The 26260-nt window shown below is 41.8% G+C and overlaps 1 protein-coding gene across 2 annotated transcripts; it reads left to right on the top strand.

Moving 5' to 3' along the window:
- Positions 1-1577: 1577 nt before the first annotated feature.
- On the top strand, positions 1578-25870 carry ptpn21 (protein tyrosine phosphatase non-receptor type 21). 2 transcript variants are annotated; one of them, XM_080414455.1, is made up of 20 exons: positions 1578-1760; positions 2993-3298; positions 5868-6037; positions 7353-7450; positions 10190-10257; positions 10979-11049; positions 11840-11927; positions 12276-12364; positions 12968-13055; positions 13441-13520; positions 13668-13775; positions 14369-14429; positions 14652-14733; positions 14869-16409; positions 17636-17776; positions 18354-18572; positions 20326-20454; positions 20583-20817; positions 22651-22811; positions 23993-25870. In XM_080414455.1, exons 2-20 carry the CDS (start codon positions 3119-3121, stop codon positions 24119-24121), a joined length of 3738 nt encoding a protein of 1245 aa, XP_080270581.1. In that variant the 5' UTR covers positions 1578-1760; positions 2993-3118; the 3' UTR covers positions 24122-25870. The 2 variants fall into 2 exon arrangements, with proteins under 2 accessions (XP_080270581.1, XP_080270582.1); XM_080414456.1 differs by lacking the exon at positions 13668-13775.
- Positions 25871-26260: the final 390 nt, after the last annotated feature.

The following is a 26260-nucleotide window of genomic DNA, read 5'->3' on the forward strand; positions in this document are numbered from 1 at the left end:
TAAATTTGTACCAATTTAAAATTGCTCCATGATTGTATTGGCATAGGCTATTATTGAAATAATAATTTCACACATTTACACACGTTACGAAAAAAAATCTTAGCTCTACTGGATCTCTTCTCCACTATTCCCTGCTCAAAGGGATTGTTCACCCCCCAAAAAATCATATTTTCTATCAATTACACACCCCATGAAGCCTTGAATTCATGGAGATTTTTTAGTTTTTGTCACATTCCTAAGCCAATAATTGACGACCAGCCGAAAGATGCTAATGTCTCCCGTAGAGACTCAAAGTTGACACTTTGGGTGCGTTCGGAAATACAGCACTGAGCGCACTGGCCAATACAAACTAATAGGCGAGTGCGCTCCGGTGTGCAATATCCGAACGCACCCTTAGAGTCTCCTACCGGCGCCTCCGCCAGTCATCAAATTATTGGCTTAGGAATGCGACAAAAACATAAATCTCCATGAATTCAAGTCGCCATGGGGTGTGTAAGTGTAATCGATAGAAAAAAATGTCATTTTGGGGGTGAACTATCCCTTTAACATTTTAGTCTAGTTTTTATTTGTTGACGAAATTGTCAATATATTTAGTCTTAATAGTTTTAGTCATAATAGTTTTTATTTCGGTTTCGTCAGTGAAAAAAGTTAGTCGACAGACATTTTTCGTCATAGTTTTAGTCGACAAAATTAACACTGCAATAAACGTAAACAGACAAGACAGCAGCCAGGCAGCAGTTCTAGGCAGCTGTCCCATTTCTGGCATTTTCAGCTCCCAGTCCTGGCATTCCAGCTGTCTGATGTCATGGTCTCAAAGCCGCCATGTATCCCGCCGCAACGGAGGATCTATACATGTGTTTCGATGGCTCTACTCTACTGCTTTCGAGGGCATGCAACATCTAAATGACTCTTTATAAAAAAGATATAGATGTACATAATTATGAATATGGTAACAAGATTCCACAATTTACCAAATGTTTTAAAAATAAAAAGCCCTATAACTATAAACGGAGATCCGGCGCGGATGTAGACGGGATACACTTGTTGCTCTTTCAGTCCCAGGAAGTGAAGCCAGGATTGCCATGTCCGCTTATTATAAGCGACTTTGGTTTTCTGTAAAGTTGCTTGTAAATATTGGTATTTGCGGGTTGCGTTTTTTTGGGGCTTGTTTCTAAAGTGTAGTTGATTATTTGGGCTTGTTAACTAATGTTGTTTAAACCAGTGTTTCCAAACATTTTCATGTCTTACTAAATAAAGTACATCAGTCAATCAATCAAGGACCCCCAAATTAATATATATTTGTACTCCCAACCTTCTGAAAATATTTTGTGCCAGAGACCCCCATACAAGTTTTTGTGGATTTTAAAATATTCCTAAATTTTCACTTTTCCCCCAAGATTTTTCTTTGAAAATAGAAGATCTACAAGCTCACTGTGAGCCTGTAGATCGGCTATTTTCAAATAGCCATTAACCGAGTGGTCATGTTGCTTCTTTTGGGCTTGTTTTCATAGACCTGGTTGCTTGTTTCTCTCACAAAACCTGGCAACGGTGGAAGTGCAGCACGTTAAGAACTGAGCTGAACTCTGGGAGGCATCATGGAGCGTTACGGTGGATTAAAACCTCCAACAAATGGAAGATAAATACACGTTATACTTCGCTTGGGGTCATTTTAAATGTTATGATGAAGACTGGCTGACTTCAATGGCCGACCTGATGATAACGACTGAAGCATAAAGCACAGTTCATTGTGTATATGACAGGTAACGTGAACGTTATTATTTGTAATATATACCTAGCCGGCGACGTCAGCTCTAGACCGTAGGATCGGGTCTATTTGCTGGAACACATGCTACCGAGCTAACGCTGTTCGACCAGTGGTGGATAAAGTACTCACATTGTTTTAAATCAGTAAAAGTATCAATACTGCAACAATATAGAAATACTCCATTACAAGTAAAAGTCCGGAATTCAAAATGTAGTTGAGTAAAAGTACAAAAGTATTGGCATCAAAATGTACTTAAAGGTACCAGAAGTAAAAGTACTCATTATGCAGAATATCCTATTTCACAAGGTTTTAAATGTATAAAATGTCTACAAATCTTTTGAAATAGCAGATCTACAAGCTCACAAGCTTGTAGATCGGCTATTTTCAAAATGCTGAAATTATGTCAGGGCTGAATTGGTTAATGTATGTTTACTTTTGTATTATCATTTATAATATTATTATAATCAAAATCTACTAAGTAACTAAAGTTTTCAAATAAGTGCAGTGGAGTAAAAAGTACAATATTTGCCTCTGAGATGTAGTGGAGTAGAAGTAAAAGTACTGAAAACTGGAAATACTCCAGTAAAGTACAAAATACTTCAAAATTGTACTTCAAGTACAGTACTTGAGTAAATGTACTTCGTTACTTTACACCACTGGTTGTTGTGATGTGTTAAACGCCGCCATCCTGCCTCTCTGGGGTTGATGTGTCTGTGGTTGGATGGATCAGACTATGATCTGGAAGAGGATTAGTGCTACCTACCGCATGCTTGGAACATTAACCAACCTTATTATTATTGTTGGGTGACTCGTTTAGCTGGACACACTTTTATTAGCAGTCAGACCGTGGTTTCAAACTTAAGTTTAAGTCAGATTGGTGATGTTTGTAATGGAAAAGAGTTTAAACTTCACAAATTAGTAGTAGACTAGTGGCAGATTATACCAAATAAAATGGAAATAAAATCCAGAGATTTAAGAGGATTAATGTTACTGTAAATCCTGGTTGTCTTGTGGGACATCTGTTTGTTAGCCAGTTGTAAATCCATTCACCATGCATGCACCTAATACATTGTTTTGATTTGTTTTTGTATTATTATTGTTATTATTTATGTATTTGTTAGATCCAGTCATTCTAAGAAACAAATTGCACATTGAGTTGAAGTGCTGTAAAGAAAAGGACTTGAGATTTTTCCTCTTGTCTCATTCCATGTCTCATCTCTCATTCAGGTCTGCCTGTTGATGATGAGCCTGATGACTACCTGTCCTCACATTCATACTTTCCTTGGAGGACCAGCAACGCTACACGTTTTTCTGGACTAAGAGAAGACCTGCCCTTCTGCAGGTTTGGGAAACATGCCCTTACCATTTGGCTTAAAACTCAAAAGGACTCGAAGGTACACTGTCTCGAGCAAGAGCTGCCTTGTCACCCGGATCCAGCTCCTAAATGGGGAGTTTGTTGAGTTTACACTTTCCGTGGAGAGCACTGGACAGGAATGTTTGGAGGCAGTTGCCCAGAGACTTGAGTTAAGAGAGGTATGTATGTTCATGCAAACACAAGTGCTGATTGTTTTCACCAGTAGACCTATTTGGGATTGTCAGAGCTATGTTTTGGTCAATGCATACTGTGTGTGACAGGCAGCAGAAACCAAGATAAGACCACCTTATCAGTGTGTCATTGTTATTTCATAGACTGTAAAACCATTCCTTTACTATTATGGCATTTTCAAGACACAACTTAAATGTTTGTCATTGGCATACATACACCAATTACACCATACTGTATGTGGCAGGTCACTGTGGACAATGGTCATAATGAGACTAAAGACTGTAGATAGATTTACAAACATGTAATTATTGGAGCCAGTGATAACCTGGAGAATGTCGTTTAGAGTCAGGTTTGAATAGGTCCCAAATGCCGCTTCTCCACATCACCCGCACGGTATGGTACTTTTTTCGCCCTCTCCACTACCAACTGACTGGGTCTCTCTTCCTCCTTCCTTTTTACAACTCAATTAACAAAGCAGGCTGCACGATATGTGTCAGATCAAATGCTTGCCATCCTGTACTGTACAGTGCTGGTGATGTGGGAAAGTATGCCTTGTTCCTATACTTCCTAAGTGACACGCAATGCTGACACAATGTCTTGAGTCATTTGCAAGAGGGTATAAGGCACAGTGTGGTTTACTCAATCACACTTTAAAATCTTTGGTGGACCTGGACCGTTAGACTTTTGAAGACCTTTTTAACATTAAAAAGATTTATCTGACCCTACTGGGATCCTGAAGGACAGTTACTGATATACAATTTGTGATAAAGTACCTTCCGTTTTGGCGTTTTCTTGCTGGAGGGACTGTTTGTGCAACCATGTGTTTATCTAGAATGATTTCAGTAGATGCTGGAAGGGCATGCATGTCCTTTCACTGAAATTGATGTGTGTATTATGTTATTTCAAACTTCTGCAGCATGGATAAGTTAATGTTTTCTAAATGATATCGTATGACCCCAAACTCATTCTCAGACTGTCTTGTCTGCAACATGAGATAGGCTACTGACACATTGATCATGGTGCTTTATTATCCACTTAAACCCTTAGCCTTGGACCAAGACTGACCGATTTCTTTTATCGAACGTGTACAAATCCAAAATATAAAGTGCTTATTCTAAAGCCATGGTTGTTCCCGTTCCTCAGAATTTGGACGCTTCTTTTCCGTAATATTCCATATTGTTCAATAAAGAGATGTTTTAATCCTGCATTTACCGGAATGTCACTGTATTTTCTCGCTTCCATCGAGTGTAATACAGTGCTGGCTTTCACCTGCTACAAGAGAACAACTGCACTCATTGAGGAATACAGTGAACTTCCAGCACAGACAGGATTAAAACGTCTCTCTCTTGAACAATACGGAATAAATACGAAAAACAAGCGACACTAACATCCGTGGCTTTAGGGTGAGCACTTTATATTTTGGATTTGTAAATGTATGGAGGACTACAGGCATTAAACATGGATTTCCATTTTCCAGAGAAATCCCCCAGATATTTGGGGGTGGAATCCAAGTCTGACAGAGATACACAAATGTAAATTGATAAAATAAATCTCTTGTCAGTCTTGGATCAAGGCTATTAAACCCTGTATTCTTAGTTGACCAGGGTACCCCAGGGCTCTATACTTTGTGTGCTCCTTTCTACAATACAAATGTCTTCACTAAAAACAGCTGATCTACAACTCACAACGTGTTGCAATGCGTTGTGAGCTTGTAGATCAGCTATTTTCGCTGAATGTTTGCGGCAGAATAGCGAGACGCTAGGGTTATGTGGTTAAGAACCAATACATCTGTTACAGTTGGGTCAGTAATAACATTTCACTTAAAAGAACAGACCTGACATACAGTATGTATTTGCTGGTTGCATAGTAATGCATACTAACTGTACTCTGTATCTATGTTGTTAACAGACAGCCTCTACGGTTTGTCTACACAGGAATGTTAGGTAATAATTTTGGTATTTGTGGTGAGAAAGCACTTGTAGTTGTAGTTACAATGGAAATCGTGTGGCCACATTCTACTCCCCAACAAACAAGCCTACAGGTTACTTCTCTTACCAGCCAGTGTTCATTGTCAGATGCCCTCTGCTGAGTTACAGCCAGGCAGTCACAAGACTTCAGTTCACAGGGAGTGGCACCAGCCTGTAACTCTCCTGAAGTTGTTTGAATGGTTTGATACCCGGCGTAATGCAGAAGATACTGTACCTGCTTAGCGCTTTTTCCTTCGTCATATAATTACAGTACGACTGCAAAATACTGAAGTACACCTTCAGAAGTGGGCTTGGAACTTGAACTGAACTGAATAGGAGCACGTCTTTTAGTTTTTACTCATGTAATCCTACATTTCAGCTATAATAATTTTCAGCTAAATAATTTTAGGGCACATTTGATCAATGATGATTTAATCAATACTATGATAAACCCAACATTCCTTCTAGTATGCCCCAAATAGTTTAGCCCAAAGCGGCCTGTCAGATTTACTGCTTGTAGCCAGAATGTTTCCTTCATCACAGCATGATTTAGGTCTGAGGTCTCACCCTTTCTTCTTTCCTCTGACAGATAACATACTTCAGTCTTTGGTACTTCAACAAGCAGAACCAACAGAGATGGATAGACCTGGAGAAGCCCCTGAAGAAGCAGCTAGACAAGTATGGGCTGGAGCCCACCGTTTACTTTGGAGTTGTGTTTTATGTACCCAGTGTCACTCAACTCCAGCAGGAGATCACCAGGTGAGATCCCATTAACCATGTTGGTGATCAGGAGCACATGAGTTTATGTATGAATTGGGATTATTTAAAAAAATATTTATACCCAGCTCTCTCTTAACTTACTTTAAAAAAGAAAAAGGAGAATTAATGTTCTGCTTGATGTAACCATTGCCAATCATTCTAGTTTAGTAGAGAAAAGTTTAAATTGTAACCATAATTGCATAATTGTGTAAAAAAGCAATAATTTAAGAATGAATCATTATAGAGGTTTAAAAGGTAGATATTTGCGTCGATATATGTCAGGGTAATGTCATGTTTTCTTTTTAAACGCATGCAAGCCATTTAAGCCTTATTAAGCCTATTGTAACCCTAGACTACAAACGGGGCACGCACACACAGTGTGGCAGATGCGGATGACATATGTTCAGTCAGCCAGCAAATCACATTACTCAAGATGGGCTATTTGGATTATACAGACAATGGAAGTAATATCCTGTCACCAGTATTGCATTTGTACATGTCTGATATAATTGCTTTTAAAATAATCTGAAAATCTAAGGGCAACTTCGCAGATTAAAACAAAAACGAATCCTATGGTTCTATTGTGAGGAGAACTCAATAAAGTGATCCTTTACCTTGAAACCTTAAAAAAAATCGATTGTGAGGAGGGCCTGAACATTTGACATAACATTTCCAAATGCCTTCTGTGTGTCAGGAGCTCTCAAAGGCACTAAATCTCCATCAGCCTGCGTAAAACAGTGTGTTTTGAAGTGGTTTACTTAGACCAGCCGAGATTTTCAAGAGCTGTTAAGAGCCCTTTACCACTCATTACAGTATATGTATGCTTAAATTGACATACTGAGTCAGTATGTATCTGTACTGATGGAACATTGTGCTTTCATTTGATGTTTATAAAAAAATGTGTGGACCTTTTTAAAGATCCTACTGAGGCTTGAAATTGACAACAGTCAGATAGAAGTAGGAATTGAGCAAGTAGTGCTTAAAGGAGAAGATAACCTTTTGGTACCAGTCATACTGCAGGCAGCTGCATATCTTTTGTAAGTAATCATCAGTTCTTGTTATTCAAATTGTCATTCCTGTCATTCCATAGTAACATCTCAGTGTTGGCAAATGGATTCTGAGTAACCCTGCCACATGAGCCCTTCATTCTCAATCCATACCTAAGATAATTTATCTCTGAATGTTGTTTACACTTGACAGACGGTAATGACTTCACACCTGCTGAACAGGGTTGACATATTCGGCTGTAGGGCTCAGGGAGAGCCGAGGCCTTATCTGTTCCCCAATCTTGAGTAACCTCTTTGTATCTTCACAGATATCAGTATTATTTGCAGCTGAAGAAGGATGTTCTGGAGGGCAGGATCCCATGCTCAATAGAACAAGCTATTCGTTTGGCTGGCCTGGCAGTGCAAGGTAATGTCAATTGTCTATATTGGGCTAATAAAATAAACTTTGTCAAATAACCCCAATTCTGAATTCTTTGATTTGAGTGAGACTTGCAGCAGGTCAGACTATGGGACTCATAGTAGTACATTCCAGATTGAAATCTATTGATTCTCAAACTGTTGACTTTCCACTCCACCACAGCAAGAGAATTTGTTTCTCAACCACACAATTTTGTCTCATGTCATGTGATCTCAAAGCACAGACAGAGAAAAAATGTGAACTTTCAACTGTAATATTTGAAGTTGGAATTTCGCAAGTTCTTAGTGCTCCAGTTCATACCCTCAGGTCAGTTTCAGAGTGTCTGCTTTCAAATTATTATTTGCATTAAACCTTTTGAACCAATTATCTTTGTGTTTTATTTATTTTACTTTTTAACTTTCTTCCAAGAGTCTGTTAATTGGACCACTTAACAAGTCCCACTGAATCCAAACCAACCTATAAACTTGTTCAAGGGTGTGTGAGTGAATGTGAACTCCCCTTGCGTGAGCTTTCTGCCTGACATTTCCTCTTCCAGCTTTTGCCCAGCCATAAGAATCTCAGATGCTGCTGGCAAAGTTATATCAGGCTGTGCAAGTAACTGGGCTGGGTGTTAACATAGTGCAGCCACTGAGATCACTTACTGTTGCGGCCATGGCCAGCCTTGGTGGGAAGCTCCCAAGAAGCTTATTCCAAGCTCCCAAAGCATTCAGTTGCGGTTTCAAGCGCCATGCTACCTTATCATAGGGGTATGAAAAGATATTGATATCCTTGAATATTGGAGTATTAGTGTGATACTGTATTGTTTTTAACTGATATAGGCAAATCAATGTTAATCCCTTTGCTCAGATTGCACAAAAAGTATTCATATGTTGGATGTTACAGGGACTGTAATAAATATAGCTCCTATAGCCTAGTGGTTTAGGTGCATACCACATATAGGCTCTAATATAGTGGGTTCGATTCCCGAGCCCGACGATATTTGCTGCATGTCACTCCCTGTCTCTCTCTCTCCCTGTTTCCAGGCTGTCATTCTCATCTATACTATTCCAGTAAAGGCAGAAAAGCCTAGAAAATCTCTTTAAAAAAATATGCATCCACATGGTGGTGTGTTATTATAGTTTTCCCTAAAGATTTTAATTTGATTTAAAAAAATGGCAATATGTCACCTTATAACAGCATCGCAATATATTGCAGTATTGAATCGTAACCCCTGTATCGTGATATATATATATATATATATATATATCACCAGATTCTTGCCAATACACAGCCCCCACCTTTCAGTGGTTCACTAATTAACTTTGACATGTTAACTCTTCTTTCTTTCTTTCATTGTGTCCAGTCCAGAGCAGGCTGGCCAGGCAATGTAGTTGTAGCTTGTGCGTATAGCTGATGCCTTGGATACCCTGCATAGCTGTGATTGCTGTGAGCGGTTTTCAGACCACTACGGTTTCAGACGCTGAAGCAATTCCCTTCCATAACAAATGGGTCCCCTCCTCTCCTAAAATTAGCCTGTCTTGTCATCATACACCGCAACTTTCCAAAAAGACCTCATGCCATTCTAAAGTACCTGCATGCCTCAGTCTGACTGACTGACTCGTGCTATAATTGCATAACTGGGCACATTTTTCAGAGACCAGGATGAATGCAAAAATAGGAATATGTGGTATGCTCTTGTTACTGGAATTTGTAGTAGGGCTGCAACTATCAATAATTTTCTTAGTGATTATTCTATTGATTACTTTCTTGATTCATCAAATGATCAAAATGAAACATGGAAACATTGTCTGGCTACCATCAGCAACAGAATAAAAAGACATGAATGTGCTCCCTGTCAGTGTTTTCCTGTGTATTTTGAAGATAAATAAAAAAGCCCTGTTGAATAAAACGGAAACAAAAAATGCAATATCCAGGATTCCATTTAAATCCTCTACTGTATACTGTATATATAGAACAGAGTCCCACAGGGCTCTAAACAAGTCTGCTACTTTTCTCTGCTCCTTTTTCCCTATAAGCTCAAACTCTGCAATTTTTTGTCGAATGTTTGCCCCAGAATAAGGATGCTAGGCTGTGGTTAAGGAAGAGTATTTCAGGAAACATGTTTGTAAAGAATAAAGGGGAACTGGGAGTGGGAGAGAAAATGAGGCAAAGGTTTTTATTATTATCAAAACGAGCAGTAGATATCGGGTGGGAACTGGCAGCCATGACAAAGGAAAAAACAGTGAGTGAGCCTTCTAAGATCAAATAAAACGAGAAAAGTGTGCTCCTTGGAGCACAAATCTCCACTAGGCTGGGTTGCCTACCCACTACCAGGGATGTGTCAGTTGTGGGGTGTAGCCGCCAGGAAGCTACGGTTCGAGCTTAGAGAGTAGAGGTCAAAAAGTGAAGCGGCCTGTTAAATGCTGGGTGGAGGTTCTTCCTCTCTCCCTACTGAGAGTGTGCATGTAAAGTTCACATTCACACCGATTGGTTTAGCAGTGAAAACATAAACTCTGCCTCCTGGCCTTTGGCCTGGCGGGAAAAAAAAGAAGAAATTCATTGCCGTCCTCCAAAATCAATGAACTTATTTTAATGGGTTCTATATTTAGGGGTAAACAAAAGGCACAAAAGCACGTCCATGTCGATCCCTGTAGATTATTTTTCATAATCAATTAAATCGACTTTGACACCCCTCATTTGTAGCCCTGTTGACTTATTTCGTTTATCTTTTTTGTCTCTTGGTATCAGCTGACTTTGGAGACTTCAACCGATATGATTCTCAGGAGTTCCTCCAGAAGTTTGTGCTGTTCCCTATCGTAAGTGCTTAGTTACCTCATGTTCATTTCATGCTCAGAAACACACACGGGATATTTGATTATAGTCATGGATATAGATCATTAGATGCCACATCATGAATAATGGTGTTGTTTACAATTTACGAAAATTGACGATCTGCAAGCTCACAACGTGTCTTGCTGCGACGCGTTGAGCTTGTAGATCAGCTATTTTCAGTGCAATACATGGCATGCAAACAAGTACAGTTTACATCAGGCATAACCCTAAATCAAGTGGCTGATAAAGTCAAGCCCTAGAGTAATACTAAATATTACATTACGTTTCTTGTAACATTAAAGAATATTTTAATTGGTCAAACTAGCAGTAGAATCCATGTTCAGAAGCAACTTCCATAAACCCTAATTGTCTCAGATATTTCATAAAAGAAAAGGTTAAAGCCTTTAGCTTCTTTTACTGGTTGGCTGTATGTAGAACAGCGGGAACATACATATTTTATACTGATAATGTGTAAAGATCATATTGTGCTAATTGTTTGGTACACAGAACGCTAGTAAGGAGGAATCGCTGTTCCACAAATCACAGATCGGGACTTGGTCTGACACATTTTTGTTGTTGTTGTGAGATTCGATTTAGCTTTAATCCATGCATTCTGGAATGGGGATTCTTAATGACATCTGATCATAGATCAGGATCATGGAGATATCATACTGATATATTTAACCTTCCTTTCTGTCTGCCCAGGGCTGGATCCAGGATGAGCGAGTCCTGGAGGAGGCCACTCAGAAGGTGGCTCTTCTCTACCAGAACTACAGGTGAGGATGACGTTTCAAAGTCAACTCCACATGTTCTCCATCTGGGGGACACACAGGCATGCCTTTCATTCCCTGCGCTGACAAACAACCACTTCTCACAGAGGCTGACGCACTCCCTCTAATTGAGCCCAGCCTCAATCCATCCATCTATTCGGCCCATCCATGGTGCACGCTCATCATCTGGTCTCAGTTAGTCGGCCGTATATAAGCCTGTCTTTCTAGTTTGATTTACACTAGGCCAAAAGTATGAAGCTCGATTCTCTCTCTCGCTCTCCCTCCATCTCTCTCTCATTTCCTCCATCTCTCCCTCTCTTTTTCTATAGTCCAAAAGCAGCTGTGTCCCATCATTCCACCCAGTCCCATTCCGTTCCTATCTGCAGGATTTTAAAGGACTCATCCTCCCCATATGGGTTGGCTGTGTGTTCTGTGTTAGCGCTACTCAAGTCCATGGAAAGATCTATTAAAGCACAGAACATCCACAGGAATAGTTGTCATAGTTTGGCTGCGGCTACAGGCAGGCAGGCAGGGAGGAGGGGAGCAGAGGTGTCAGGTTAGGGGTTAGGAAGGTGAGAGGTGAAGAGTTGAACAGTATTTCATCATGATCTTCATGTTTCAGAAATGGTTGCTGTCGTTTACCAACGGGACAATAAAATAAATTATGATGGCATTAAGGGATTGCATGAGTCTCTCTCTCTCTGATATGTGTATTGTGATGTAATAGGGTGTTTTGTCTCTTTGGCTGTATGTAGCATCAGTAGGTGTTGACATGGTATCGGTTCTACTGTTTCAGGGGGCTGCCAGCCCCAGAGGCAGAGATGATGTACATGCAGGAGGTGGAAAAGATGGAAGGTTATGGCCAGGAGAGCTATCAAGCCAAGGTAAGTACAGCCAAAGATATTAACGTGTGCAGAAACGACAATATACTAATGCTACTGTCCAGTCAAACAGCCAAATTTGACTGCAAAAGTACAGCAAGAATTTGTCTTGGCATGTTGTTTCCAAACATGTCAACAACTTGCAAGTAATATGAACTCAACATGTAGTACAATGGGACAGCAATGCTGAACAGTGCAGTAGACTCGTAGAAGAGTTGTTGTTGAACTGAGAGGTTGAGATGTAAGCTTGGATTACATATCTGAAGATCCCCAACATTAGGCTGCACAGTTTAATTCTGTCCTCTGATTGGCTGTTCTAAATGTTTCTACACTCCCCCCTCGTCTTTACAGGACAGCACGGGCACTGACATCATGCTGGGAGCTTGTCTGGATGGGATCTTTGTGAAGCACAAAAACGGCAGGCCACCGCTTGTATTTAGGTAAACCCTGGAAATAAACCCGTGGACTGTTTTATTTATTCATTTTCTTAAAATAATGCAGCCGAATGCTTGCAATATGATCTGCTTCTAAATTGGAAGCCCCTGAATTAAAACCCTGTCTGGCATTTCCTAGCCCTGAGCAGTAATTATATTGGATTGAATGACTCTGTCAGCACATATTGAGTTTGGTGGTACGGTCTACAGCTATTCTTAGGTGAGGTTGTCTCCTGCAATCTGTGAATGAGCTGAAATGTCACCTAATGCTGTCTAGACCTGAATTTGGCCCTTGAGGAAGTGAGTCAATTAGACCTCGCTAGACCTTAAGAACTGTGTGGGCATTGTGTCTGTCAAGTCTCCCTCAAGGCGGTGGTGATTCCATCTCAGTCCGACACATACTGCATCTGACATTGTGTAGCACAATAGAAGCATTTGATATGGACGCCCACAAACATATGGTTTTTATTTTGATACGGTTACTCTGTTCCCACAGTCTCTTTAAAGTGCTATGAGGTTTTTCTTCTCTAGTTAAAAATGTGACCACCATTGCCTCATGTAACTTTCTCTGTCTGTCTCTCTGTTACTGTGTTTTAATTGGCTGTGTAGGTGGAATGAAATCAACAACATGAGTCATAACAAGTCCTTTTATGCCCTGGAGCTGGCCAACAAAGAGGAGAGCGTTCAGTTCCAGACAGTGAGTCTATATACTGTAGTCACTGTCATTTTGCTTCTCTGTCCCACCAGCCCTCAGGTAAAACTATTAACATAAGGCTCCTCTACCCTTAAAATAGGCCCTCTGATGGAGGTAGCCATCAGCCAGTCATCCCGTGTGTGTGTGTGTGTGTGTGTGTGTGTGTGTGTGTCTGAGCTTGTGTGTGGGCTTCTGCACGTGGTTGCCCAGGTATGTTGTGTATGAGCGGTCACAAAGCCACATGCCACTGGCTGAAATTCCACATCCAGTAGATTTATGTGAGGGGATACGCTGGGAAGCAGTTTTCTTGCTTGTAGATAAAGCACCACCACTGTACTGAATGCCTCATGACTGAGATGTTTTCTTTCTTTCTTTTCCCTCCATGCAGGAAGACATGGAAACCTCCAAATATGTGTGCCGGATGTGTCTGGCCAGGCACAAGTTTTATAAGATTAACAAGAGTAGCCTGTAAGTGTGCTTCTGTTGACATGTCTAGTCTAGTTCCTGTCTCTTTGTTTCTTGCCCTCCTCCATGTATATGTTTGTGTACATGTGGGTGGGTATGTGTATGTGTCCACGTCAGAATAGCCTCACCCCTCTCCTCCTCTCTCTTCAGAGAGGAGTGTGACCCCACGCCTTCTGAGGGCTCCCAGAAGTCCATTCTCACTCTTTCCTTTCCTCGTTTTCCAATGCTCTCTCGTCCCTCTCTGCCTTCTAACAAGGGGTGAGCAACACGACCAGCCACCGCCTACAGTTAACGCCTAGCAACCCAGTGCCAGGGTCCCATGCTTTTCCTCGCCTAACCAACAAGCTAGCCACACCCCAGTAAACTAGCTCTCCAAATCCAAACGGAGCTTTAGCCTGGGGACCTCTAGTGTTCATGCATCCAAGCAATATGCATTTTTACAGCAAATCTTTGTTATGGGGCAATGTAGTCTCATTTTTTCTTTTTCAAACAAAATGGGCAGTTTTTTTTGCTGGGCTATTTGAACTGTTTGGACAAATTAGTTAAATAAATCCCTGTTTATGTTTTTAAGCATTCAGACAGTGGATTTGAATCGAACCACCCAGTAATTCAGTTTGCATCTGCCTTTGACCACTTTCAACCTGTTTCATCCCTATTTTGGGCATGTCATTATAGGCAAAAAATAGCAAGCTCCCAACACGTCGCAAGCGTGTAGATCGGCTATTTCCGACAATTTGAAATTCTTTTGACAACAGTTCTTAAGTGGTTAAACCTTTTCAGGGAGGGTCTGTCAATATAAATGTAATCGGCTCTTTCTAGTGTATTTGCTTATCAGCGTTTTAATCTTTCAGCCAAACTCAGCCCACTGTTGTGAACCCAGTCAGAAGGAGATCCTCTACGAGACTGTCTCTGGTAATTCACAGCTTTAAACACAGACACACTCACACACTTTGCCTGCTGAACTGCGGCATGCGGAACACAGCACATGACACATGTCATCTGCCGCACTAAGGGCCATAACAGTGTTCTAGCTAGCGCACAATTAGATTTATGTATAATTCCGTGCTGTTGGACAGCATTAGGGTCATGTGTGCGCTAACTGAATCCTTCTCTTGTTTGATGTTGTTGCTGCAGCCAAAGCCTCAGGCGTACATGATGCCCCCACCTCAAATGCACTACAATGGCCATTTCACCGAGCCCTACACATCGTCACAAGGTAACGATACAAATTGACTCGGAACTGTTTACTTGAAATGATTTGAATGTGATAAGAATGACTTGCTGCAAAAAATATTTTGTCCCTCGTTCTGTTTTCATGCTTGTATGTTGATGATATGCTGTGGTCCTGCAGACAACCTGTACATGAACAATCAGAATGGCTACTACTACCATTCCCAGACCAGCCTGGACCGCTCGCCCATGGAGTACGGCAGCGGAGGGCGCTTGCGCAACGGCAGCGTATACAGCGCCCACAGCACCAGCTCCCTCACCAACCCCCAGCACTACCTCCAGCCCTCCCCCATGTCCTCCAACCCCTCCATCACGGGCAGCGACATCACGCGGCCCGACTACGTCCCCTCCCACCGCCACAGTGCCCTCATTCCGCCCTCGTATCGTGCCACGCCCGACTATGAGACGGTCATGCGGCAGAAGAACCGTGGTGGTGGCGGCGGCATGGTTCTAGCCGCAGAGCACCGACAGAGCCACTCCATGAGGAATCTAAACATTGGCAACTCCTACGCCTACAGCAGGCCTGACCCGCTTGTGTATAGCCAGCCGGAGATCCGGGGCGAGCACGGCGGCGGAGGAGGTGCTCAGCACCACCACCTCCACCACTACCCCTTCCACCTGAACTCCAGCTTCCATAGCCCCTCTCCATACCCTTACCCCACGGAGAGGAGGGCCGTGGTGGGGGCGGTCAGTGTCCCCGAACTCACCAATGTTCAGCTGCAACAGGCACAGGACTACCCGGCCCCCAACATCATGAGGACGCAGGTGTACCGGCCACCGCCTCCCTACCCGTATGCCCACCCCCGGCCCGCCAACAGCACGCCGGACCTGTCACGCCACCTGTACGTGAGCAGCAGCAACCCTGACCTCATCATCACGCGGCGCGTGCACCACTCTGTCCAGACCTTCCAGGAGGACAGCCTGCCGGTGGCCCACTCCCTGCAGGAGGTGTCGGAGCCCCTCTTCCTTGCCGGACCCCCGCCCAGACACCCCCACCACGCGCAGAAACGCAACTCCATCGAGATCGCCGGCTTGGCATACAGTCTAGAGGGGATGAGGGTCAAAGAGAGGACTGTGTCAACTTCTGCAGCTGAAACCGCCACCCCGCCCCCGGCGCTCCGCGGTGGTCCTTCTCAGGGCTCTCAGCTCAATGTTTTCATGGAACACATTAAGACAGAGGATGGCGGTGACATTAAGGAGGACGTGCGCTACGGACACAAGAAGTCTCTGTCGGACGCCACCATGCTGGTCCACAGCAGTGGGGAAGAGGAAGAGTTCGAGGACGACAGCGGACGCCACACGCCCCTTTCCCAGGCTGCGATCGCGGCCATTCTTCCCGACCAGCAGCGGCACCGCAGTTTGACCTCACTGTCCTCTCTGACGCGCCAGCAACACACTCCTATGGAGCCTCCGCCCGCATACCCCATCGGCTCCTCCCTCGACCCCTCCATAACAGGTTCCTTAGGTTATCAGCCCCACCCTCTCGTTCAGGAAGTTGAGCCGCTGTACCTGTTGTCGGATCTGCGACAGCCCAGGGTGCCCTGTGTGTCAGAGGGAGACCTGAGTGGTCAGGCCAAGCAGAAGGCTAAGAAAGACTTCAAGAAGAGACCTATTTCTGATGTGCCTGCTGGGAAGAAGACTGTAGAGGGCCTGCCACCGCCGGTGAGTCCTGCTCCACATAATCCTCTTAAAGATGCAGTTCTAATGAATGCAATGTTATTTTAACACATCTGTATTGTAGAATATGTTGATGTTAATACCATATAACTTGCACATCTGCAGTGGTTGGAGGTGGTCTCACTATTCTAACATTGAGAATTTTAGACCCTGGTGTTGGATAGCATGTATACTGTTTGCCAAGTTGTACTTTCTCACTATCTCACCTAGACAGATATTCTAGGTATCTAGGCATTGCATCTTGGTTGAGCAGTAGAAATCTCTCATCTGAGTGACCCAGGTTCGAATCCTGGGTAGGACATAAGAGTTATGGATTGCAGCTTTAATCACAGATATCCAATTTTTTACATGACAATTTTCATTTGATATATTTGTACACATTTACAAATCTGCATGCTTAGTCAAGCCAAGTGGTACAAAACCTTTTTTCAGTTATGCCCTTTTTACAACGAAATGTCAGCTGCATACACTCAACAGTAGCCTTAAAGGCCTTCCACCCCACCCACAACTATGCCCTCACACACATGTAGAGACAACATACACACACACATAGTTACAGTTATAGAAACACTCTAGTGCAGCATTTATATAACCATTTCAACTGGTGAAGCCCGAAATGAGTAATGATTTAGCAATGTGTTAGCCTAGTACAGTAGATCTTATCAGCAGGTGATTTACACACTATTACAGTAATGTATTGGCAATGGAGGCGTCACTTGATCTGATAACGTTTTAGAATACAAGGAAGATTTTCAGTCACGTACACACATACTGCCGTGTTCCACTCTGCTGGCCTACGTTATCTTAATTACACTGAAACACCTGTAGCCAATAGAAAAAAGTTTAAATCAACAAAGAACTCCCACTTTCGGTCAGGTGTCGGAAGTTAGCAGTGTGTTTGGCACCAGAGCTTCTTTTTTTCCCATCAACAGTTGTTGACGTCATTCAGCTCCTGGAATTACCCAGTATGCATTTCTGCATGCAATGCAGAGTGACGTCAACAAGAGTGTTTTGACACATTGCACACCTGCATCTTGAAGGAATGTCATTAGGCTACTTCAGAAAACTGGACGGGTGACATTCCATCACCCAGCGAGACTGGGCTGTCCCTGCTGTATGTTCCTACCCACTCCTTCCCTCTCCAGGAGTCATTCTCAGTTTGTCCCCTCATCTCACTGTGTTTTCTTCGTCCCCCTGTGTTCTCACGCCAGGGCATGAAGAAAGGAGCCAGGTCAGAGGTGAAGAAGATGGGCCCTTTGAAGGTGGCAGCCCTCAATGGCCTAACGCTGTCCAGGCTGCCAATGCAGGATGAGGGCAAGGATGAGCCTGAAAAGGCTTCCAACGACGAGAGGGTAAGTTCCCGTTGAAACTAGATCTACATCAGGGCAGCTGGTTTGTCATTGCTTCCTTATTCAAAAATAAGCCTTTGCAATGAGATAATGGTGGTTTTATTATTTAATGTAAGCTAGCCGTGAGTTTTAAGACGTACGTATATGCATTTGTCTTATTCTTTGCATTATCATGCCGAATTGTAAATGAACTTGCATTGAGTATTTAAAGTATTTGAGCTTTTAACAGAATCTTTCATGTGAACACTGCTGGCAGCTGGTTTGGTGTCTGAGGTTTGGTTGTGAACGATACATAAAGAATCACTCTTGATGCTGTTGTGTTTTAAACACAGCTGAACAGGTTAGCCTTGTTGGACTTGATTCTTTGTACTTTTGATAGTATAAAGTAGACTTTTGCTTTTGTTATTGCAAAGAAGCTATACATCTTGAGCACACACACCACCACAAGAGACTTTGGGTGAGAAATTGCCTTGGTAAAAGCTTTGTCCAAACTCAGTCTTTCCTGCTCACAGGCAGTGTTTCCTTCCCTATGAGGGCTCTGATTTGTATGTGCCATTGTTTCATTGTGTGTGCTTATCAGTGTAAGGTGCTGGAGCAGCGCATGGAGCAAGGCATGGTGTTTACAGAGTACGAGCAGATCCCAAAGCGCCGTCCTTCAGGGGATTGCACCATTGCCGGGCTGCCTGAGAGCGGCGAGAGGAACCGATTCCAAGACGTCCTGCCTTACGACGACACCCGGGTGGAGCTGGTTCCCACTAAGGAGAACAACACAGGCTACATCAACGCTTCCCATATCAGAGTAAGATGCATTTGCATATATAGTGCATGCTTGCATGCTCTTAATAAGTAGATTGTGTAGCCACTAAAATATATGCATAAGGGCTCCTGACTTAACTCTTTAAGACCTGAGGCCGATTCTACAAATGCCCTCTAAATCAGTAGTTCTCACACTTTCAAGATTTTTCAAAAATGTTCAAAAATAGCATATGTACAAGCTCACAGTGCGGCACGTCAACAAGTCTTGTTCGCTATAACAATTGAATACTTAACTTAACAATTTTGAGTTTGCAGCAGTCCCCAATCACATTAGCATGAAAATATGTTCATTTAACGCACAATTTCTAGCACAAAACAAATGTGTTTCGATTGAGTTTTATTGTTCGTTTGGATCGTCTTCTCCTCCTTTACCTTGAGCAGGTGAATGAATCAGTGTTACATTGACAATCGTGACCTATCGTATACTGTGTCTCCAGAGGTTGATTATTTCAGCATAGTGTTACTTCGTGCCACGATACAAGCTTGTAGATCTGTTATTTTTTTTAAATTGTGACAATTTGTGTAAATCTTTGAATATATATATATATATTCTTTTAAAGCAAACATTTTTAACTCCAATGCTTCTGGGGGTCCATTGAACAAAATATTTTGAGATGGGGGGGGGGGGGGTCGGGGTCCTTGACATGAAAACGTTTGAGCACCACTGATATTGTGACAGTTAGGAATTAGAAGACATTTATAGAATTGGCCTCAGGTCTTAATGGGTTAATATATGACTGTATATATGTAGTTTGTCACGGAACACTGGTTACATTTTGGATGATTAAATCAGCACAATTGTTGTATGTCTTCCCTCCGCTGCCAGACTTTTGACGATAAAAGGCGTCAGACCCGTTCCAGTATTTCTATCTTTGATATTTCTTTCAAGCTACAGTCAATACATTGTTTTGCCTCGAGGCTTCACCAGGCTTGCTCACTGATGCATACCTTTGTAATTGCATGGTTATGTATGTAATTGCATGGTTAATTACTCCGGCTATGGGGAAAAACACTTTGCTGCTGAAAAACTATCCGTCACCATGGCTCAGTTTGTTGATATGACAGCAGCAGGAGTCATAGAATCCGACTCATAGCTGTCCAAGTTTAATCTCATTAGGCAGGCGATTGAGACGATTCGACTATTCGTAGCTCTACGATCTCTAAAACACATTAAGCCATTCGTCCATTTTGGAATAATGACAAGAAGCATGCTGTGTTTCTGGTAAAATTAAGTTCTTATTTAGTAAATCTTCATAGGCTAACATTAACTGCTTGGCTGATTCCTGTCAGAGAGAAAAGGGCTGTTTTAACGATTCGATCTTCCTTGTAAATGTTCATTTCAAATAGGCTCAATGTTTCATACCATCATTGTCTCCTTGATAACCTGGAATGTAGGTGCTAATCAGTGACACGCACAATTCCATTTAGATAGAAATCACAGGTAAGAACATTTGGCGTTGCTTCGCAAACAGGAAAGGAACATTTCATGATTGCCGTTAAGGCACATTCTCACTTACCTATCCTTACTTGCCACTGACATTATATATCTTAATGATATTATATGTATAGTGTATATGATCTACAAGCTCACAACTGAGCTTGTAGATCGTGAGCTTGTTGATCGCCTTGTAAATAGCTATTTTTGTGAGACACTGTCCATTTTAAAACTTCATTGTTTATATTGTGCTTCAGTACTGTTTATCTCTCTCTCTCTCTCTCTTCCTAATGTAATGTAGATAACAGTGGGTGGACATGAGTGGAGCTACATCGCCTCGCAGGGGCCCCTGTCCAACACCTGTCAGGATTTCTGGCAGATGGTATGGGAACAGGGTGTCTCCATCATTGCCATGGTTACCGCTGAAGAGGTGGGTTCCTGTTCCTGTCACATTGTTGACCAGGAAGGGCTTGTGCCTTTGTAATTATTATTTAGATGCTTACATGCTTGTGTGTCTTAGTCCCTGTCTACTCTCTAACCTTTTCCCTGTCACCCCAGGAGGGAGGGCGAGAGAAGAGCTTCCGATACTGGCCCCGCCTTGGCTCGCGACACAACACCGTGACATACGGCCGCTTTAAGATCACTACGCGGTTCCGGACGGACTCGGGTTGCTACGCCACCACAGGGCTAAAGATCAAACACCTTCTAACTGGTCAAGAAAGGACTGTCTGGCACCTGCAGTACACGGACTGGCCCGACCATGGCTGTCCTGAGGACTTCAAAGGCTTTCTCTGTGAGTAGTAGAGCACAGACCTCTTGGAGAACATATCGATAGCTATAGATTTGATTTTTAACTGGAAAAGTGAGCTCCTCTGAGTGCAGATCTGTGTTGCGACCTGTTATAGCGCCACCATGTGGCCGATCAAAGTTGTTCCTTGGCCTAGTTGGTGTGTTTCACAGCAATCGGATGCTGCATTAACTCATTCCCTGCCAGACTTATTTCTGGCTGTGTTTGCACACTGCCAGTGATTTAGTGTTTTTTATAACTTTAAAAAATTCACACATTTTTTTCTTTCATTATGATCGCAAGTCCAATCGTTTCTAAACACACAGGCGAGTCGTGCACGCCGCTCAGACAACAAACATTCCGATCGGGGCGGAGTCCTTCTCCCCCAGCCCAGTGTAAAAACACCATGTATCGCCATGTGAACGGAAAACTCACTTACTTCTTCACCTCGCCACAGACCTCGCTAAATCCCTTTTGATCGCCTGTTCAACTGTTTGTAGACACCCAGGGTAGTTGTGTGAGTGGCCCAGAGAAGAAATTTTCAATCGGCGACATTCCATTTTGCAGTAGTAGCAGTTTCAAAACAGCGTTGCTAAACAGCATTCCACGGCGGAGAAATGCAAAGCCGAGAAAAGACCGTTTTAGAGGGGCACTTAAACAGGAAGCAGGCGGAAACGAAAATCTTCGATTGACGTCATTTCCGTATCCGGGTGTGCTACAATGAAATGTGTCACTTCGAGAGATGAAGGACGCTGAGATCTTCTTTTTTTTTTAATTCTTTTGCAAAATTACGTTTTTTACGTCAGTGGCAGATTTGGTAATTGGAAAAAAATACGTTTTTTACATCAGTGACAGTGAATGAGTTAATGACTCCCACAACCTTTCGAAGCCAATTATAGCCATTCAGAATGGAATATGAAAAATCTAACCGATACGTCTTGATCACATGACTACAGAGATCATGTGTACTGATTTGCATGAGGTTTTGACAAGATCTGTAGGAGTGGTAGCAAAAAGATCTGTTTTGCAAACATCTGCCTCATGGTGGTGCTATAACAGGCCAATTTGAAAACAAACCAAACCATGCTGTATCTGTTTTACAGGTGTTGCTTCTGGAGAGACTGTTTTATTTTGAATGGACTTCTGCGAATTGCAGTTATAACAGATCTCTGTAAGGACCATATAGCTACCACTGGTATCACCCAAAAAAACTGCAACAATGAAAGTTACACAGTGTGACCTGAGATTGTGACCTAAACCATAAACGTTGAAAAAAGCAGATCTACAAGTTCACAAGGTGTCTCACCATGACACACTGAGCTTGTAGATCTGCTATTTTTTATGCGTGACACTGTCATACCACATTCTTTAATTTGATATAGAAAAGATAAGAAATCAAATATTTGTTTTTCTAGTCAGAGAAATAATGAAAATCTTTTTCAGTCATTTGTCTGGAATCTCATTATATATAAAAGAAATCATGAGATAATTGCATCGTGAACGTGAACCCTGATTGTGAACTGTATCGAATCGTGAGTTGAGTCAGTCAGTAATTCCACTGTGGAAAGTGAACAATACAGTACAGTAGCTGAATACTGTTGGTGTACATTGGTGGGTCAAGTACGTATGTGTGAGGGGGAGGCCTGCTGTAAGTATTCACTTAGCAACTTAGATTGGCCATTTTTGGTGAAGAAATTTAGTGTAGAGGGGGAAAGGGAGGGGACCAAGTATAGAGCCTTAGGGGTAACCTGGTCAACGAAGCATGCAGGGTTTAAGTTATTAGTTTAGAATCAAACCCTACAGTATGATGAAATGAATGATGTGGTGTCCTTTTCCCAGCCTACCTAGAGGAGATCCAGTCAGTGAGGAGACACACCAACAGCATCAGTGACCCAAAGAACACCAACCTACCTGTGCTGGTCCACTGTAGCGCTGGAGTTGGCCGGACCGGAGTGGTCGTCCTGTCTGAGATCATGATCGCTTGTCTAGAGCACAACGAGGTAACCTTCTATGTGTGAATATGAAGTAAAAATCTGAACAGTACACTGTTTAACCACTTAAGCCCTATCAAGGTTATTAACGTTTTTCATTTTTCATTCGTTTTTATTTAGTACTTACGATTTTAAAGTTGGTTTTCTAGTTGAGTTCATTTTGTGTTTTGTGGGCTTAGTTTTTGTTATTGTAATATGGGGTATTTGTCAGGGGCGTTCCAAAATGGTCATAAAACATATTGTGTAATAAAAAACATTCCATAAAAAAAAACTGCCACATCTTATAAATTGTGATGGTAGATTTAAGATTTCATATCCACCCAAAATATTTGGCTTTTGAAATAAACTGACAAAGGGGAAAACTGAGGACTATGATTTTGTTTTAAATCGTTTTGTAAACGACAATACAGTTTCAGTAAGTTATCTTTGTTTAAAGCCTCGTTTTTATTTCAGTTAACTAATTTTTTTTAACTACAAGTTTTAGTTATTTAATTAGTTTTAGTTAACTATAACAACATTGAAGCCCTATCTATATACTTTTTCGTACAACGAATAGCGAAAATAGCAGATCCACAAGCTCGATGCGAACACGCAAAGTTGTGAACTTGTAGGTGTGACAGGGACACCAGATTGAAAGTGGTTTAACATAACTGTATCACACAGCTTTATAAAGGCCAATATGACAGCATTTGGGCTAAAAACTCCTTTGTCTACAAATTAACCCTGTATATATCTAAATATCTTTTGATATTGGAAACACAGATCTGTGTTTAGAATCCTATAACGCTACAGGAGGTACATTTATCTGCTACCTAGAAGTTAAAGCTGAAAACGTATCATCCTGCCTACATTGTCCCAAAGTTTTGGTTGGCTCATGGGTAAATGTATTGGGACAGATGTTGCTTTATCCATCCACTCCTAGTTTAAGTGACATGTTCCTAAATCAGTGGTTTTCAACCTTTTTCATGTCAATTAATATGTATTTGGCTGCGGACCCTATCTGAAATTATTTTGTGCCAGGGACCCCCATCCAAGATTTGTGTAGTTAAAATGTTTGAGAAATATTCAAAAACCGTCAAGAACTTTCAAGATTTTGAAATCTTTTTAGACTCACTCTATTGCTATATTAACAAATGTCCTAAATATTGCTACTCCAACCTTCACACAAAATGTCTGTATCTCCGCTTCAGATGCTGGACGTCCCGACGGTTCTGAGCATGCTCCGTCAGCAGAGGATGATGATGGTGCAGACCATCTCTCAGTACGTCTTCATCTACAAGGTTCTCATCCAGTTTCTCCGTAACTCCAGGCTCATCTAAGGTTCTGTCCTACCCGCCTCCCCCAGTTTACACTGTTGACACGGAAGGCCATACAGTGGAATTCCCTCTAAGCTAATTGCCAAACTGCATCGTGGTGGTACAAAGGTAGACATCAGACCCAGCGCGGTGGTCGTTCTCTGTTGGACCCCAGCTAACGCCTTCTTTGAGTATTAAAGGGGGCATGACTTACGGAACCATAATGTATGGATGTACAGTGAAAGAGCACTGCCACCTGAAGGAGCATAAAGACTTTTCTATGCCCCTCTCTTAACAGTATTATGTTTCACTGTGGTTTTTACATGACATTATTGCTATTTGAAGCCCAGCACTTTTTCAGTACCTTATTGTACATAATGAACCAGGTAAAGCTGCAGTAAAAAAAGAAAAAGTAAAATCTATATTATGATTATTATGTATCGGAAGCAATTTGAGTTATTTCATTTAGTTGTTTTTCTTTTTTAAGATGAATATGTTACTGAATACTGGGTGTTGTTTTTTTTCTTTTCTAATGAAGGAGTTTTTCTTTAAAAGACAAATTGATGGTTGGATATCATTATCCAAAAATGTGACTCATATGAAGGTTTATCTTGTCTTATTAGACCCGTAACTGTGCCACACAACCCCCAATTGGTACAAATGGGGACTTGTCCTAAGTCCTTAGGCCCTGTATTTGACTTACCCTTCGTTGATGATATGTTTTTATCTTTACAACACAATGACTTCAACTTTGATTCGGAAGATCTAAAGTCCCCCAGTTTATGCCATAAGCTCTAGGACAATGTCACCAAAGAGACGCTTAGCTACAGGATGGGTATGCGTGATTTTGAAGAGTGTGCTCCAAGTATTTTGTAGTGGACATAGATGGCTACTTGAGAGTTTCAGTAGCTTAACTTCATCATTCTCAGGTCATCACCAAAGAATAGGAAATCCCCACACAACACATGTTTATTTTACCACAAGAAAAAATCTGCCTGTTTTGTTTTTGTTTGTTTTAGCATCGCTATGTATTACATAAATGACAGTTGGTGTAATGACTCAATATTTTGGTTCAGTGTATTGATGTGGCTGTGTTATTGTGCCTTAACCACTTAAACCCTCTATACTTAGCTGACCGGGATCGGCTCTGTACTTGGTCCGCTCTTTTCCCCCCTATACATCAAATCTCTATGCCGAAAGTAGCCGATCTACAAGCTCGCAACGTGTTGTGAGCTTGTAGATTAGCTATTTTCAGGCCAATGTCCCCCCCCCAGAAAAGTGATGCTAGAGTTCAACTGGTTAACAGCCTATCCAAGAGTATGGAAGGTGAGACACAATGCACTAGTAAGCATTAATCCGATTTTTAATAACAGCTACAGCCTAGGTACCAGTGTTATGTACTTAAGTTTTATCATTTTGAATACAATTTAAGCTGTCACACAATTTAAAAACTAAATCCGAACAGAAGGATGATGTTCAGTTTTGGTCAAGTTTGACTTCAATGTAAAAAAAAAAAAGCAGGGTTTGTGATCTTGGGTAGAACTGGAAAACTGATTTTATATTCATATATTTTTTTCATGACGTTTCTAAACTGAGTTTTGTTGGAAGAAATTGAACAACCTTATCAAAAATGAGTGCTGTATTTATTGGGCAAGACACCTTCACTTATTGGCTTGCCTGCATTAAGTGCCTAAATGTTATCTGCAAATCTGATTGAAAGGATTCTATATGTATTTTTAATAATATGAAATAAGAAAATCTATGCTGATTCTACTTTTCATTCAACATGTATCCTTTATTTCTGCTTTACTGTGATTGCAGTGACCTACAGTATAATATGGTTATCAACAGACTTGGTAACACCCAGAGAAGACAGTCAGTGGTTTTAACTAATATATACTTTCGTCTCATTTCCATGAACATTTTGAACGGATAAGCTAGTTGATCTCAGCTAGTTTCCCCCTAAAGTATTCTATGGTTAAGTCCATGTGCCATAGCGAGGCCTAGTGAATGTAGAGAAGAGCGGGGGATAGGTTGCCAGTTTAAGTCTGAGAACACAAAGTAATTTAAATGCAATGCCCAGGATTTATGTCATCCTATTTCCACCTGTCAGCTGTGTTAAACCACGCTCAGTATTTGTGTGAGGTAGCATGTCTCAGGATC

Source organism: Gymnoscopelus braueri (assembly GCF_963280865.1).
Source record: "Gymnoscopelus braueri genome assembly, chromosome: 19".
Lineage (NCBI taxonomy): Eukaryota > Metazoa > Chordata > Actinopteri > Myctophiformes > Myctophidae > Gymnoscopelus > Gymnoscopelus braueri.